This window comes from Abrus precatorius, unplaced genomic scaffold, assembly GCF_003935025.1.
Source record: "Abrus precatorius isolate BTA unplaced genomic scaffold, Abrus_2018 Scaffold4, whole genome shotgun sequence".
Lineage (NCBI taxonomy): Eukaryota > Viridiplantae > Streptophyta > Magnoliopsida > Fabales > Fabaceae > Abrus > Abrus precatorius.
Window position 1 is genome coordinate 14,135,071 of NW_020874384.1, and position 18,096 is coordinate 14,153,166.

At 29.0% G+C, this 18,096-nt stretch overlaps 2 protein-coding genes across 3 annotated transcripts; both read left to right on the forward strand.

Annotated features, from left to right (window-relative positions):
* Positions 1-411: 411 nt before the first annotated feature.
* On the forward strand, positions 412-7,436 carry LOC113865267 (chaperone protein dnaJ 10). 2 transcript variants are annotated; one of them, XM_027499703.1, is made up of 10 exons: positions 412-573; positions 753-871; positions 1,954-2,013; positions 2,214-2,296; positions 4,392-4,557; positions 4,665-4,794; positions 5,361-5,519; positions 5,610-5,782; positions 6,957-7,037; positions 7,138-7,409. In XM_027499703.1, the coding sequence occupies exons 2-10, from the start codon at positions 785-787 to the stop codon at positions 7,216-7,218; spliced, it is 1,020 nt and encodes a 339-aa protein (XP_027355504.1). In that variant the 5' UTR covers positions 412-573; positions 753-784; the 3' UTR covers positions 7,219-7,409. The 2 variants fall into 2 exon arrangements, with proteins under 2 accessions (XP_027355504.1, XP_027355505.1); XM_027499704.1 differs by lacking the exon at positions 412-573 and adding an exon at positions 601-627 and having other exon boundaries at positions 7,138-7,436.
* An 8,633-nt stretch (positions 7,437-16,069) lies between these two features.
* Positions 16,070-17,492, forward strand: LOC113865268 (protein CASPARIAN STRIP INTEGRITY FACTOR 1). The gene is made up of 3 exons (XM_027499705.1): positions 16,070-16,148; positions 16,573-16,628; positions 17,352-17,492. Exons 1-3 carry the CDS (start codon positions 16,070-16,072, stop codon positions 17,490-17,492), a joined length of 276 nt encoding a protein of 91 aa, XP_027355506.1.
* The last annotated feature ends 604 nt before the right edge of the window (positions 17,493-18,096 follow it).

Consider the following 18,096-nt stretch of genomic DNA (forward strand, 5'->3'; position numbering starts at 1 on the left):
TTTGTAAGGATATCCTTCCTATATATATAAAATTCATAACACTACAATATTATTATAACATTAAATACATATTAACTATACTATAAATTGAAATACACGTAATTAATTTTTTAAGTTATATTTTTATTTATTTATTTATGTAAATTCTTATTAATTATCAACTGTTAGTTTTCTTGAAAAATTTGTTTATTTTTAATAAAATTATAAAGTAATACTTTTATTTTAATTGTTTAATTTAAATTTATCACTTATATATATATATATATATATATATATATATATATATATAAATGAATGAATAATTAAGGAAAGACATTTTTCTTTTTCTTTTCCTCTTTAAAAAAAGGTAAAAGTGTAATAATGCACTCTGTATGTGTGGAGCAAAAACAGAAAAAGTTGAGATTGAAACGCAAGTGTGGCATTTGGCTATTTCAAGTTTGCAACCCACATGTGTCGTCCTTAAAAGAAGGAAAACAAATGGTATCATCAGCTACGTGGTCCCTTCGACACGACACCGTTTCCTCTGCCACACGGATCTGCCTGAAAGAATTTTAGCATCTCTCTCAATCTCAAGTAAAGTTGCAAACTTTTTCCAATTTTACTCTCTGGGTTGGCTTCAAAATCTGTGTTAAGAAACTTTTCGTGAGCACTTTTTATATTCTAAATTCTAATTGTTCAAGAACTTTCTATTGATATCATGATACTAACTTTTCCCCCCTCCTTTTGGGCTTATTCAATTTGCTTAATGTTAGAGCTCTGAATTGTGATTTGAACATTACAAGCAATGGTGAAGGACACAACCTATTACGACGTATTAGGGGTCAATGTTGATGCATCTGCTGCAGATATCAAGAAGGCTTATTATATCAAGGTAATGAATACCCTTCAATTTTCTGATTTGTGCAAGAAAAAACTGAGATTTGAGGATGCTATTTTTAGCATATATGGTTTGTTGATAAAAAATAATGGATCCACGTTTGCTTCAACACTAATATTGGATTCACGTTTACTGGTTGTTCACTGTGTTTTCAAACACCTTTATTACCTGAACTGGAAAAATTTTGGATTTGATTATACACTGTACTTTTGTTTTATAATAATTTAGGTGGTTATATAAATCTGGCTTCAGTTTGTTATTTAAAATTTTTCCCAGTCTGAGATCGGTATTAGTCCGTTCAGATATCTCAGCTGCTTTGGGTATTTTAATATTTCCTAGTTGGAATTATTTTTCAAATTTTCAGATCAATAAGCCTCATAGATTGAGTTTCTGCAATTGCCTAGTTATCGTATTCTGCCTGCAAATGTGCAAACCCTTAATGTGGTGCCGACCTTCATCATTTGCTAGTCTGCTAAGATGATGTGACTTTTTCCATTAGAACATACCCTTAATTTAGTCCCCAAAGTTGCATGCATCAAGTCCTCCAAAAATTTTAGCCACATATTTGTCCTTCAAATATTTTAAGTGCCTTCAAAGATTTAAAGCGTCACATTGTCACCATATTAGTCTTCCAAAATTTCTATCACCACATTAGTTCCTCACCATTTTAATTTATCAACAAATTTGATCTTTAACATTCTAAAATGGAGGACTAAAGTGGTGACAAAAATAATCTTTGATGAGCTAATTTGGTGACCAAAATTGTTGAAGGACTTATATGATGACAATTTGGAGGACTAAATTGAGGGTTTACTTGATTGGCTCTGTTTAACTATGCGGTTATTTCATGAGCTATTGAGTTGGGATTTGGGTGAATTGTAGGATAGCAAAGGAAATATTAGCTCGCTTGTATTTCTAGATTTGATATTTAGAATATTATGTTTATGCTAGTGTTTTACATTTTCTTTTTCATCTGAATGAATCTATTTTTTTGGTAGAGCTTGATAATTTCTCCTTTTTGTGACTTTAATGATTGGTGGTGGTGATACATGAATTCCTTTCTCTACCCTTTGTAGGCAAGAATAGTTCACCCTGATAAAAATCCTGGAGATCCGAAGGCTGCAGAAAATTTTCAGGTAAGCACTAAGAAGCTGAATTTTGGCTTCATAATGCTAACCAATATTACTGGATTTCATTGACAAAATTATTTATATCTTTTTGTTAAATAATTGGTCATTGTATAAGAAATAGGAGAACGTATACATTTGGATCTCTCCCTCTGTTCAGTTTGCTTTAATTTTCCTCAATATATTTTTGTGTTTGGTATCTGTATCAGATGCTTGGTGAGGCTTACCAGGTTTTAAGTGATCCAGAGAAGCGTGAAGCATATGATAAGCATGGAAAGGAGGGAATACAACAGTAAGTTAACCTGACTGAACAGTAGTTAACTAATAATAGCTTGCAAGCAATTAAGCTTCATCTAATGGTGAAGTTCTGTCTTTTCAATTCAAAGATAACTTGTGTTGAACTGTCAATTATAAATCAATTTCTGATATAGTTGTTTAATATCTTTCATCAACTTATCCTCTTTTCAGCTGTCACTATATTCAATTATTAGTCATATTCAAACTGAGTATTATAAACCAAAAATATGAATTATTCACTAAATACACTATGTTTGTGTTCCTGACTAGATACTAATGTGATATGAGTCCAGAAAATAGGTTTACAGCTACTCTAAAAGAAAGTAAAAATTAAAAAAAAAAAGAGAGGCTAAATTGCATTGTTGGGCCCTTTCGGTCTTTTTCTTCCTCCTCTCCTCTTGGCTGGGATCTGCCAATACTACAGTGCTCCTCCTACCTGGACTCTGCTGTTTAGTAACTGAGTAGAGACCAACGCACAAATTTGTTATGCCCAAAATTTTCTCAACAGCAAAGCAAGAATCATCCAGGTACAGGCACAACTTCGCAACGTCAACAATCTCCTCTCATTGTACCACTTTGAACCCACGTGTTCTCCTTCGAAGGCTTACCTATGAGGCAATGAAGCGTGCAAGTTGGCACTGGAGAATCTTTCAAACGAGGTTTACGAGATGGAGTGGGACCTGATAATGATCAACACACCCAAAGGGTACTTTGAGGAGGCACTGGGGAGAATGGTCACCATGTTCTCTGCTGCAGTTATGGCAAGGAATAAGAAGGGATATGGTGTGATGCACGAGCTCTTGCACGATTTGGATTGGAAGGTGGAGAAGGCTTATGCGGAGGAGTTTCTTTGTAAGAAGAATTTGGTGAAGGGTGTTGGAAGGCTTTGGCACTTTCAGATACCCCCTTCTAAGGACACTTCTCATTTTTGCTGAATCATCCAATTTCTTCCTCTTTAATTCTTGTAATGGTTGATTCTTGCTTTGTTATTGAGAAAATTTCTGGGGTCATAACAAATTCGTGTGAGTTGACCTCTACTTGGTTACTCAACGGCAGAGTCTAGGTAGGAGAAGAGGAGGATCACTATTGGCAATAGCGGATTCTGGCCAAGAAGAGAGGAAGAAGGAGAAGACTGAACAGTTGCCATTAAAAATTGGATGACAACTTAATGGAAGGACTAAATTTGCTTAATTAAGAAAATAAGGGAACTAAAATCGAACAAACAGAAAAGTTGGGAGATCAAAAATGCAATTTAGCCAAAAAAATAATAATAATAACAAGAGGAAAAAGATAAGAGACACAATTGCCACTATCAGGGGCCTATTTCTTGGTTACCCTAATATATGCACAATCCTAGTGTTCCCTCCCCCCCCTCCCCCTTCCCCCTTCTTCCTTCTTATACTCACTAGTCACTACCTATCAGAATTTCACTTCCTAAAATCGTCAGGCCTCCCCTTATTGCCCCTCTCATACCTCAGATTTCCCTCATGGTCCGGGATAGGAGGGTGTGCCTAACATGGTGTATGTTCATATTAAACATGAACATAAATAGAGTTGTAGAGTTGTTTGCATAGAGAGAACCTGTAATTTGACCTCACTGTGCCAATCCTTTGAATATTTTCAACTATGATGATGAGCTATCAAAATTATAGTGGGGACCTACTACCCAAGGAATCATACTATCTGCTACAGCTGCTAAATCTAGCAGGTCACCATGCATCAGCTTATCATTTATTTTTTTCCCACTACTGGTGGCATTGTAGATTTATTATGCAAATAATGTGCTTTTTGAATGGCTGTCACTGTTGTATTTGCCTGTGATGAACATGGGACACCATGCCTTGCTTACAAGAATACAAAACAGGAAAAAATAAACTAAAATTAATATCTAACACAATAACTCCCAATATCAGTGTCAATCTATCAACCCAATTCAGGCTTGATTATTTAAACAGAATCTCCTATAATCTTCATTATTTGTTAAATGCTTTAAGATGAATCTTGGCATGTAGCCAAATTTTTTAAGTATTTTTTGTTTGTTAATTGAGAAAATCTGTGAAATACACTGACTTTTTGTTCCGTTTTTGCAGAGATTCCATGATGGACCCTGCAACTGTGTTTGGAATGCTTTTTGGCAGTGAATTTTTTGAAGAATATATTGGAAAACTAGCGCTAGCTTCTTTAGCATCTATAGAAATGGATGAAAATTCACAGGATCCTGAAGTTCAAAGGCAGAAAATTCAGGAAAAGATGAAGGTATTCTATTTTCTGTTGTGCTCTGTGACAGTTTTCTGAGCCCTTTGTATTATTCCCCTTCCTCATATTTGGGTAGCTGAAGCTGTTTCTTATTTTTATATCTGTAGGCATGGCAGAATGAAAGGGAGCAGAAGCTGACATCAATTCTGAAAGATCGCCTTCAACCATTTGTTGATGGGCGAGAAGATGAATTTACAGCATGGGCGAACTCAGAAGCATGTAATCTTTCACAAGCTGGTAAATTCTCTCTGTTTATAATGTTACTTTTAATAATGTATTATATAACTATCATCCATAATTTAGAAGTTTCAATAACTGAATATTTTCATTTTCAAGAATTTCAATTTAGATGTGTTCTAGAGTAGGGCATCATAACCTTTTCTTAGCACTATTTGAGGTTTTAATATATAAGGGCTTGAAATAAGTTCTCCTGGTTATGGATGCAATAGATGTTTTCCGGTTTGTTTGACAGAAATTTGAATTACAGGTGCAAAGTATTTTGTTTTTTCAGTTTTGAAACATAAATGGAATTATTTTAAGTAAAAATCTTATGTTCAATCGGGTGTAATTTAGAATCTTGCAGAATGCTTCAATGTGTAATTTAAATATCATTATTTCCCACTGAAGGAAAATGTCCAAATAATGTCTAATTGGTAAGTATATCATGCTACAACGTTATGAGTCTCTTCCTGGGTTTCTATAGCTATGACAGCTATTGTCAAATTCATGTAGGAGCAGTGTATTTACTCCTTGTTCTTTTCTTCCCCTGGAATCATGTTAACTCATTTTTACGTTATTTTCAGCTTTTGGAGAGGCCATGCTACACACAATTGGTTATATCTACACACGAAAAGCTGCAAAAGAACTTGGAAAGGATATACGATATATGAATGTTCCCTTTTTAGCAGAGTGGGTACGAGACAAAGGACACCGGATAAAATCACAAGTGACAGCAGCCTCAGGTAGTAGACTTTTTTTGGGTATATATCAGTTGAAAGGATGAGCATTTCTTAAATTTTGAAGGGTCAAATGGAACTTAACTTTTTATGTAGGAGCTGTGTCCCTAATTCAAATACAAGAAGAGCTGAAGAAGCTAAACCAAGGAGAAAACAAAGATGAAAACATAGTTAAAGCTATTGAAGATAAGAAGGATGCTATGCTTAATTCCCTGTGGCAAATCAACGTGATAGATATTGAATCAACTCTGTCACATGTCTGCCAAGCAGTAAGTTTATGTATTTACTTAATGTAGCTTGAAAGTAAGGTCTTGGCTTATAACACAAATTTTAGTCTTTCCCCCTACTTACCTGCTGTGCATGATTTGTTAATGTGCAGTTTTTTCGCCACCTTGGAAGAAATTTCACTTTTCTGACTTTTACCAACATTTTTTCTTCATTATTTTTTAACTATCCATTCACTGTTTAGACCATAACTAAGGCATTAATTCTAGAAATAACTTGGACCACAAGAGACTATCTTTTAGGTTTAATTTCACTTTTAATCTTTCTAATCTCTATTATGGTCAACTTGCCATTTTTATGCCTGAAGTTTTTAATTTTTCTATTGTTACAAGCAAGGTTTTCAACATAAAATTATTGAATTATTTTTTTTCCCTCAAAATTTCAATGAATCATCAAACTCTTTTAAACTCACCGATCAAAACATATTTTAATTAAAATTAAAAAATTCCAAATTTCCCCATTTTGAGACCTTAACCTCTCATCCTATAAATCCTCCCAAATTTCATCTAATTTTCAACTTTTAAACCTTTTCAGTCTTTTTCTTTTTCTTTTTTCAAATCTTCCTTAACCTCTAATTATTTAAATATTAAATAAGGATATGAAAGTTGTCAAGGAAAAGTGACAAAAAGGACTTGATTGTAATAGTTTCAAAAAGTAGGGACAAAATTTGAGTAAATATTATTGAGGGACTAAATTCCGCATTGATCATACCAGAGATATCAAAATACAATCAAGCCAATCTTTTAACTCATAAGACTAATGGTGGGCCATGAGCTATCCATGCATATTTACTTTACATAGACCCAGTTTTGGTTTGTTTCTGTAGAAGTATTTATAGGAGAAAAAAAATAGGAAGATAAAACAAATGAAATCATTCTCATAAGTTAAAATCAACTAATGCACTTTATATTTTAAAGAAATTAATTGAGAGAATTTCTAAAATTAAAAGAATATAAGTTGATTTTAATTTATGAGAAGGATTTTATTTGTTTTATCTCCATTTTTTTTTTGCTCTTATAAGTATTTATGCAAAAACTTAATAGTGGATCATATTAAAGTTAAATGCATACAATAAGATGGTGAATAAGTATAAAATTTATTTTGAAATATCCATTAATCACACAAGTTTTAAGAAAATGGTGTTGTTATTTCTCTCAGGTTCTTAGAGATCCTAGCGCCTCCAAAGATGTTCTGAGGTCTCGGGCTCATGCATTAAAAAAGTTAGGAACTATCTTTCAAGTAAGTGTTTGGTTTCTGATGTTTGGTGGATAAATAATCAGTTTATGTCACATGCTTGCACTTTGGTATCTAACTAAAGATGCTTCATTTTGCTTCTCAGGGTGCTAAGGCTGCTTACAGCAGAGAAAATAGCCTTCGCCGAGAAAGCAACAAATCAGTTGGTGGCACTTCCTCATCATAGAAATCATGTGAAAAAAGTTTGTTTGATATGTGGTTGTGTAGTGAGTTGTATTCTTGTGCCCTGTTTGGGGCTCTTGTGGATTTTGAACCTTGTCTAGTGCATTTAATAGGCATGGTATGTAATTTCACTCATGGATTCCACAAACATGCAGAGGTTTCCAGTTTGTAGTTTGTAAAGCAAGTGCCCTTCTCTTCGTAAGTACTACGGTATTTTTATTTTTATTTTGGGTGTTCAACGAAGTTTTCATCTTTCTATCCTAGATTTAGATTCTTAATTCCAAGGCGCGTAAAGATAGTGTGAGATAAGTTGATCTTGATCATAAAATCATAAATATTTAATATTATATTTTTAATGTGTGTGTGGGCTCTCTCTCTCTCTCTCTCTGCCAAATTTTATATCCCTAGAATGAAATTATAACAATTTATACACCGTTATTTTAATATTCAAAAAAGTTAAATTATATTCTTAATTATATTATTATTCAATCATGAATCCTTTGTAATAATTAATTTAAAAGTTTTTTTATTATGTTTTCTAATTATTTGACAATGTAAAAATATTTATGTGCAAACATAGAAAGGTGAAAAGTGTTGTGTCATGATAATTGGTCATTAAACTGAAAGAAAATTATGACGAACCTTCGATTCAACTTGATATTTGATTTGTTCCCCAAAATGTGCCACAACTATATGCCTAAACCTATGCACTTGAGGACAAAAGCACGATGAAGCCTCTCAAATAATTGCCCAAAAAGAAAGGACTAGGAGAGGAAGAAAGCAAGAAGTGGAGGAGATATATAACAAAGCAAGATGAGGCAAGTTTTTAAGTAATTCTATCGTAAAATGATCCACAATTTTATTTTACACATACTTAAGTGAGAAGACACCACTTTTTATTAAATGTCTATCAACATTATATCTCATGCACATGAGTCTTCTATTACCATTGTAGGCAATATTCTTTACTAAACCAATTGCAGCCCTTGAATAACAATCGATAGACATTGGAAGTGTAGGTCTCTCACAATGGTATATTAGTTATTTTGCCTATTGACCAACAAGTTGGAGCTATATTTTTTGATTCTATTATAGACTTGGTTTTACATATTTACTTTGTTGATATAGAGATAACACTACCTTTTAAAGTAAACACATATCCTCCAATAGTAAAATTTGTCTCATTATTATTTGAGACTTTATTTGTATTATAAAATCTAAAACAATTGGAAAGTTATCGACTAATTTCAATTTTCAAGCACTTTAGTAATGGCAAAAGGACATTTCAATTATTATTATCATGATTTTAAGGTCTAAGATACATAGCATTTTGTATTATTTTGGTATATTCAAATTGAAAAATATTAGTTTCACTATTTTTCATTAGATGAACACTTCCATCATTTGATCTTCTAACCAATGTCACATTAAAACTATTAAATTTTTATAATAATTTTTTACTGTAGTGAACTTGAACTAGAGGAGAATGAATTTTAGTTTTCTATATTTTAATTTAGCTTCTCTTGAGTCTTTTATTTTAAATTTAAAACTTAAAAATTCTTTAATTAACATGTCATTAACATATATATTGAAAAAATAATAAATTCTCTTTCAAAATTTTCTTTAGATAAAAAATATAAGATAGCCTAAGAAATGACATAAAACTATAAAATTAGAGAAAAAAATCAATAGTAATTATCTAGTGACAAAAAAAAAATTGCACTGCTAAATTTTTTTACAACACATTGACTTTTCTTTTAACCATTCCACAATCTCAATAAACTCACTCTTCAAAACAAATATTTAAACATCTTACAACACTCTAAGACATAAGTATAAAATAAAAAAGAAAGTTAGAAATAAGTTTAAAGTGTTTCAACTTGGTGCAACTTAAAACAAAAAACTTTTGATCAATATATAGTTTTGCTTTCTCTCTTCTTTTATAAACTCGAGCAATGTTTGACTTGTTCTAAGATATTTTATTTCAACTAACTCAATAATTTTTACATTGATTAAAATCTAACACATCTTTTGTTCTTATTGACAATCTTATTTCAAAAGAATAATCACACTCTATCATAGAAAACATGTTAGATATCTTACATTAATTTTAACCAATATTTGTATGCTATTATCACATACCTTGTATTAATACTAATAAATGCTCACATGTATCATCGCACACCTTGCATTAATATTAATCAATGCTCATGTACTATTACTACAAATCTTGTACTAATGCCAATCAATTTCTTGTACTATTACTAATATGCTAGCAATAACTTTTCATTTCTCATGATATTGCGATAATTCCATGATGATACATTACTTATATTTAGAGAAGATCGCTCTCTTCATAATGAGAAAGACATTGCTAGCATTTGACTTAAACTATTTTTCAATATTTCTCCACCTAAATAATTTAATACCATGTATAATTATAATTGTATCAACACATTTTATAACTTGTATTTGCCGTAAGTCAAGACTAATTCTTCTATCAAATTTCTCTATGCTAAACTTTATAGCACTTGAAAAAGTTGGCATTGCATATGTATGTAGATTAAACATGTTTAAGTATAAAGTCTTCCTTAACTAAAACTTTTTTAAAATAGCACTTATAATGTCACACTTCTTTTCTAATGTGAAAAATCAAACAATTTTGCAATCATAGAACATACTAAGAATAAGAATGTAATATGCCAATTGACCAGAAACTCTTAATACCATTGTTGGAAACAAACAATAGATTCTCCTTAAAAACTTCTTTAAGATAGAAAAATAAGATAACACAGTCATAATACAAGAATTAATGTAAAAACTCTAAAATTAAAAAAAGAAAAATCAAAGTCATTGTTTAATGACAATAAGAAAATAACACAACATAAACATTTCATAACACATTGACTTTTCTCTTAACTATCTCACATTTCCAATACACCTACACTCTTTAAAGTAAATATTTTACAATACTAAGATAGAAGTATATAAAATAAAAACATCATATACAAGTTTAAAGTATTTCTAACTAGTGTAGCTTAAAACAAAAGACTTAGATTCAATATATACTCTTAATCTCTCTCTTCTTTTATAAACATGTGCAATGTAAAACTTATTTTAAAATATTTTATTTCAACTAACTCCAACAAAATATGATAACATAATCATAGTTTATCATTTTTTTAATACATATATCAGTTTGAAATGTTTACCACCAAATCATATTTATCATTCATCTAGTAAAATTATTCATTCCATAATAGAAAATATATACCATTCATTTAGTAAAATTATGCTCACTAATTGTTGCAATTTTTAATACTCTTCAAAAAACTTTGAACCAGCAGGTAACTATACCCATTAATTATAGTATATGGAAGTGTTTTAAACCCTTTTAGTATCGTTCTCACAAAAATTATATTCATAATCACCTAGTACTAAGGTTTATTGAATGTTAAGCAATTCAAATATTAAAGTTTTGAGTTATTATTAACAACCTTAACAAATAATAAAGAAATAAGAAAAAACAAGAACCACAAAATAGAATATTTATGGATAAATGTTTAAGTCTTCATTTTCTCTTGTGTCTTCTTAAATATAACTGAATTTAAATTCACTCTATTGTATTGATGTAATTATCAATCATCTAATTAATATTTAATACTAATTAATAATCATAGAAAAGTGACAGTTTTCTTATCTGAATGTTATTTTAATGTTCATAAGAATTAACATACAAAAAAAGCATTAAGATGTGTTAGATCTATTAAACCTAATTAACTAATTAAAAGATTAGCAAAGATATTGATCTTCTTGTTCCTAATTTCAAATTATCCCTTAGATTTGTTACCTCATTAAAGATACAATAGTTTATCAATTGATTAGTTAGAAATTTAAATGGCCTTATCAAGAATTATATAAAAACAAAAGAATAATTTCGATTAGCATCTAACTTCAAGAAGGTATGTTAATTGAGCATGAGTCGCAATGATTTTACTATTTAACATAATTAACTTATTTTTGTCCTTGTATTTTTTTTATTTTGTTTTTCAATGTAGTCTTGGCCAATTATCAATACATCCTAAAGTAAGTATAAAGAAATTAATCAACATATAAGCATAAATTAATAAATCGAATAACTCAATTGGTTAAATAATTCTGCAATTTAAGTGACAATTGATGTTCTCAATGAAGCTTATTTATCTATTATTTATAGCTCATTTTTTATCATTAAAAAAAAGTTCAACAAAAAAGAAATTTTAAAACAATTCAAACATCAATCCATAGAATTATTCATTTGATCACGTTAATTATTCATTTATTGTTTTATATAAAAAGAGAAGGTACTAGAATACAATACAAATAACAAGTATTAGAATTAAAATTGACATCTTATTCATGATATTTTTTAATTGGTTGACAGTATAAATTTTTTTACATTAACAGCATACAAAAATTGAAGCGTTACTATATCTTCTTTTATTTTTCCATATATTTTGAAATTAATAATCAATGATTCTTATTATAAAGTTAGAAATTTCTTGTAATCAATTAGACTAAAGCATGCCACTTTTCATCATTTATTGTGAAAGTTATTTCCACAAAAACAAATATTTCTTCAAATGATTATAATTCAAACACAAGAAAAATAAATAAATATGATTAAAGACTTAATTAAATTTTGCAACGTCATAATGTTTATTTTTTCATTGAATTGAAAAAATATCATGATAATCATTTAGATATTATTCTTTTGTTGGAAATAATTAAGAACAAATCAGAAGGAGATTATTTTTCTTCCTATAAAAGTTTGTAATATCAAATAAATGAACTATTATGTCAAAATATATTTTTTCTTAAAAGAATTTCTCTACTTGACATAGTATTTAATCAATTTTTTTCTAAGAATCCAAGATTGTTACTCAACCAAAATCACATATAAGAAAGGTTATAGAAAAATGTGTAATTACTATTTTTTTTATTTAGAGACTTCAAGAATCATGAATTATTTAAATAAATTTTGTTTGTTAATACACAAATTTATTTTGACTATGTTTTTTTGGGGGGAAAAGTAATCTCTTTCATTAATGATACTCTTAAATTTAAAACATTAAATGAAAATGTAAGATATAATTACTTATTTAATATAGACTCGTTCGATTATAAGTCATTTAAGAATTATTTACTTTCATATTGTTGAAAAGGTGAGAGTGTTGTACTATAGTAATTGTTTTTAAAATAGTAGAAAATGGGATTGTTTTAGAATAGAAAACACGAAAATTAGAGTGTTGTACTACATTCTTTAAGATGTAGTTTTACTTATTTAAATATTTATTATTAAACTTATAAATAAATTTTTTCTCAAACTTATTGAAAAAATTTCTCTTTATTTTGTAAGTATTGAGACAATTACCATACTCACAATAATTTTTCTATCTTTTTGTTATTATTCAAATAAAAATGTCAAGAACATTATCGTTTTTTAATGTGTTAAAATTAATTACTGAACAAACTCCTTGATAAAATTATTAATTCAACAGAGTCAAATGAAATTTTCATAAAATATTGTCTCTTCCAAAAATTTTGGTCAAGCTTAAGCACTAACTTCATCCCTTAATCAACGGGTGGTGATATATTGAAGGCCCTAAAAGTTTCATGTTACACATTTGCTAATCATGGACACTTTTGTAAATGCATGAAAAAAAAAGTATGAAGTAGTTGATAATTACTTGATATAGAGTGAAGCAAATGTCAATGTGGCAAATTAAGTAATATATAGGTTATAACACAAGGTGGCAAAGTGGTTTTGCACCAAACCATAAAACAAAATTAAAAAACTAAAGTAACCCGATTAAAAATGCTAATCAATTAAACCAATCAATCTTAATAATATCTTATTGATCCAAATTGCAAATTACTTTTTACGTGTCACCGTTGAATTTCTCCTACTTGCATCTTTTTGTTGTGGGCTACTTGGTTCACCGTTTAAATGATCAACAACTCCATACCTACGTGGAAGATTTATAAAAATATTCCCATTTAAAGCAAACAACTAAACAAGTTGAGTCATGCATGCTGGATCAATGTTAATGGAAACACTCCACTAGTTACTGATCCATTCGATAAAATGAGTGACAGCAATAAAAGAAAAATGAAACTCGAAAAGATGTGAAGATACTTAGTGCTGCAATACATTTAGTGATGCCAAAATATGCACTCGATCCTCACAATACATAAAATATTTTGAATAAGTGATCAATGTCAAATTTTAATTTGCTCTGAAGTAGATGGCGTGGTATATGCACTTGAGGAGGGTTTGATTTATAAAGCCACGCTTTTGCTATCATAAATGGATGGTTTATAATGATGAGTACCGAAATGGCAAGCCAATCCACATATTTATTTCCTAATTAAATCACCAATCATACAATAGCATGCATGCAAAAACATATGCAGATAATTTGTTTTCACAAAAAGAGAAATGAAAAGGAATTTCCTAATACCAAATTAGCAATATTAATCTCGGTAAATTTTATACAACTATTAGGGTAGAGTACATTACATTCATTTATATCTTATAAATTTAAATCTTTACTTTTAAATTAAGAGAAATTCCATTTCACATTAAGTTTCATTATTTCTTAATTAATATCTAATTTTGAATTTTATTTATAATTTTTTATTGATTTTAAATATTATTATTTAAATTTAATTAATTATTATATTAATTTAATTTCAAATCTTAGTACACTATATCATATTAAAGATACTTTTTAAATAAAAAACTAAAATTATTGTAATTTTAATAAACATTAATTTAATTTAATTTTAAAATTGACACACCATATCAACAGAAATTTTGTATCTTAATTTTAATCATTTATCATCATAATTTCTTTCTCAATTTTAAATATCTTATTTCATTAATGTATTCCTACATAATAAAATAAAATAAAATATTTATTATTAATAATTAAAATATCAATTATTTTTAAATTTATTGTTATTATAAGTTATATTTAAATCTAAAAATAAACGTGCAGTATACAAAAACATTTTTAGTAATCTTTCAAACATAATAAGTGAGTTAGCCGTGAATTGTACGTGTATTTTAAACTTTAAAATTAATATAGTAAATATTTTTGTACTAACAATAAATGATATATTATATTAAATAATAATAAATTAAATAGATAAAACTCTTAAAAATGAAGATAAAATTATGAAAATAATTTTTTGAAATAAAGACATTATCTTTATTAATTCAATATGTCAAAATGTGAAAAAATAATTTTAAAATAAGATTGACTAATACTACAAATAATATTAAAATTTCATTTATCTAAAACAGAGAGTTTTTTTATACAGCGTATTAAAATTTAAAAATAAACTAATTTAAAAAAGTACTATTTAAAAGAAATAAAAATTATAAGTAAATAATAAAATTAAATACTCAATATAAATAAAGTCATGACTTAACAAAAATAAAAGTACTTTCAAAATCCTTTCTTTCAAGAATAAAAATTTACACTTATAACATAGGAGTGGACAGACACAATAAAATACCATTTTAAACTCTTATTTTTGTGTATGAAAAAAATAAACTAATTAAAGATTATTACATGACAAGTTGTTATGTTTCTTTATTCATGCCATAGCAATCCTAGTCCCTAATTCAGATGATGTGTTCTTTCAATTAGTCCTTCTGAGTTGACCAATTATTATCGCTAAAAGAGGTGGAGAAGAATCTTCTCAGAAGATAAAGCTTGACTTAATTAAGGGAGCTCATGAACATCCTAAAACCACTTTAAGAAAAGAAGTAGAAAAGATAAGAGTTTAAAATATTACAGTGCTCATCTTTATTCTCCACCAATGTCCTTTCATTGTATTTGGTGCATGTACTTGTCGTTAAGGATGATTAGAAGCACTTACAATTTACAAATACTATTTTATGCCAACCTAATATCACTTTTTTGCACACAACCTTTGGATCGACGTTCTTTTAATCCACGCATGCTTTCAAGCTTTCCATTTTAGCCCCTTCTAAAATTTGAGCTTATAAAACGTGGCCTATTGGATGAGATAATCAAATTCATATACACCATGACCAAGATCATGATTAATATTTATCGTATCAATCATTAGCTTATTGACCACTAATAATTTTTTTTTTTTCAAAAACAGGGTTCAGTAATTTTCAGACAGGAGTCATGATATTTAGTATAAGTCGAAAAGGTTACTAGGATTAATTAAGTTTTGGTCATGATTCTTGTTAAAATCAGTAGTTCCGGTGTATCGTTCTCAAATAATTTAGGCTGTATATTTTGCATCTGTGTAAGTAGATAATTTGGTTGATATTGTAATATTGTTTACGAGTTGAAATACTTTATATAATCTCATAAATAAAATTTTGCTGGGTCATAAAATAATACTCTTTTTTCAATCAGTTGAATACAAGTTACTTTTAAAGCATTTTAAGTTTAAGAAAAAGTATAAATATAGTATCAAATAAAAGTTTGGTAGGCTAGAAATTTTGTTTTGTTGTAAAGCATAGGGGTACCCCAATAATTTCCGCTAAGGTCTAATGTTAACTATTATCCTAATTAATATATGTCATTCCACTAACTTCTTAGACTTAGTGCCCCAACAAAAGCAAAGTGGTCTCCATACACCTTTTCTGTTTGAATATTTATATACTAAAGAGTGCAAAATGTTTTCTTACGCATTGAAACTGTCAACTTCAGTTTTTTCTTCAAAGGCTTCCCCTGTGGGGGAATTTATTGTTCCTTGCAATATAGATAGGAAACATCAGTTTCTGTGAACTTAAACGTAGTAAATACCAAGTTGCACAAATCATGGGTCTTATGTTTTTCAAGAAGTTCAGCCTCCTCTTTCTCCTCATTTTTGGATCACTTTTATCAACATCTTTTGCAGGTGGGTCTTTTTAGGTCTTCTTGTTGCAGCCTTTGGTTGCAACCTCACTCACACATGACATGTGTCAGAGATTATAACATGGCTAAAAATAAGAGCTTGAGTGCAAACATGAACACAAATCAGTATATATTTCATAGTTTAATTTCTTACAGTGTTTTATGTTATATTAAGTTTTATAACATCAATAACAACGATATACGGAAATCAATTTTAATTTAATGTGTATCTATCAAAGGTTCAAGCCTCTATTAGTGCATGGCATGTGATTAACTGGACAAACTTTATTCCTTGAAATTTAGCTTTTCATTATTATTATATATCATGTGTACAGTATTAACACGTATATATAATATGAAAACTATAAGCTATGAAATTGTTAGATGACAATAAAAGTTTGCCTTGTCTGTGCCTAATGCATATGTAGGTAGACGATCCAAGTTTATCCGGAACATCGCAAGAGATATGAATGCAATCCAAGAGGTATGCATGCATGACCGTGTAATCATGATCTATTATATAGCCTCACTTCCATTTAAGCATTTCCTCAGGTTGTTTGCCATATATGAACTAGTTTGCAAGAACAAAGTTACCCCTTCTCCTCTCACCCCTCTTCCACAGCATAGATATTAATTTGCTTTAATTTATATATTAAAAATTCTTGAATATTGGCTTCTTGAACATCACTATGGCTTGCTTTTTATGTATCTCTCTCTCTCTCTTATTCTTTTGAATCCTTGTAGTTGTACCTAACAAAATGGTGCAGAACTCATGAACTACCATCTACTGCGCCTTCTTATTTGAAAGTGCTCAATATGCACAGCATGTTCTTTGTTAATTTCCCACTTCTTTTTCATATTTATTTAATGTCCTTGAATTTGTTATTTTCCATATGAGTATGTGTGCATGGAGCATGTCAGACAAGAATGTGAGAAATAAAATTAGTTAATCTTATGATGGTATAATTATGTACATATAAATAATCTAGGTTAACTTTACTTCTTGTATTCAAGTTTGCCTTTATTTTTTGCTTTAATATTAAATTTACCTATAAAAAAAATGAAGATTAACTATTTTGCATTTCTCACATTCTCACCATCGTATTGGAAAGAAGGTATGATTTTCAAATTTTCATTTTTCTTTAACATGTCTATATATTTGAAGTTTGCTCTCAGATGCTATATTCATGCTTTGTTAATTTGGTAGGGAACACCAAGGAAGCCACTGAATAAGGAAGAAGTAAGAACTATCCACGAGAGGCTTCTTAGAGCTAACACAAAAGATTATGGACGATATGATCCATCGCCATCTCTTTCTAAGCCTCCTTTCAAGCTCATACCCAATTAACTTAACGTTCAATATGAATCAGAGAAGTTGATATTGGAATAAGTACCATAAATAATCCACTGCTTATCTTAACATTGTAATATACCTATGCCATATATATATATATATATATAGAAAAATAAATAGCGGCCATGTTTGGAACCCTAGTAATTTACTAAGATAAAAATATATAGATATTATAGAATGTACGTGTGTAACACATATTACTAGCTCAAGTTTTGTTGTGTCCATATACATAAATAGTTGCTTTTCCTAATGAAAATTTTGCATTAGTATGAACATGGATTTGTACAAATTAAATCAGAGTCCTTAAATTTGATTAGATTATTAGTAGTAGTAGTAGTAGTAACACCCCTTCTATCTTTCTCCTTTTTAACAGTATCCACGTAAATTCATACAACATAAACTCAACCTAAGTAACAATACCGCAAGGAAGACATATTAGTTTGAGATTTGAAAGAATAGATCAACTTTTGGGACGTTTAGAAAAAATTACAAGGAGTTTATGAGAACCTTATAATATATCCTATAAGTTACATATATTTTTAATTTATTTTCATAAGCTTCTTAAAATGATTTACCAAAATTATTTTTTAAATTATGT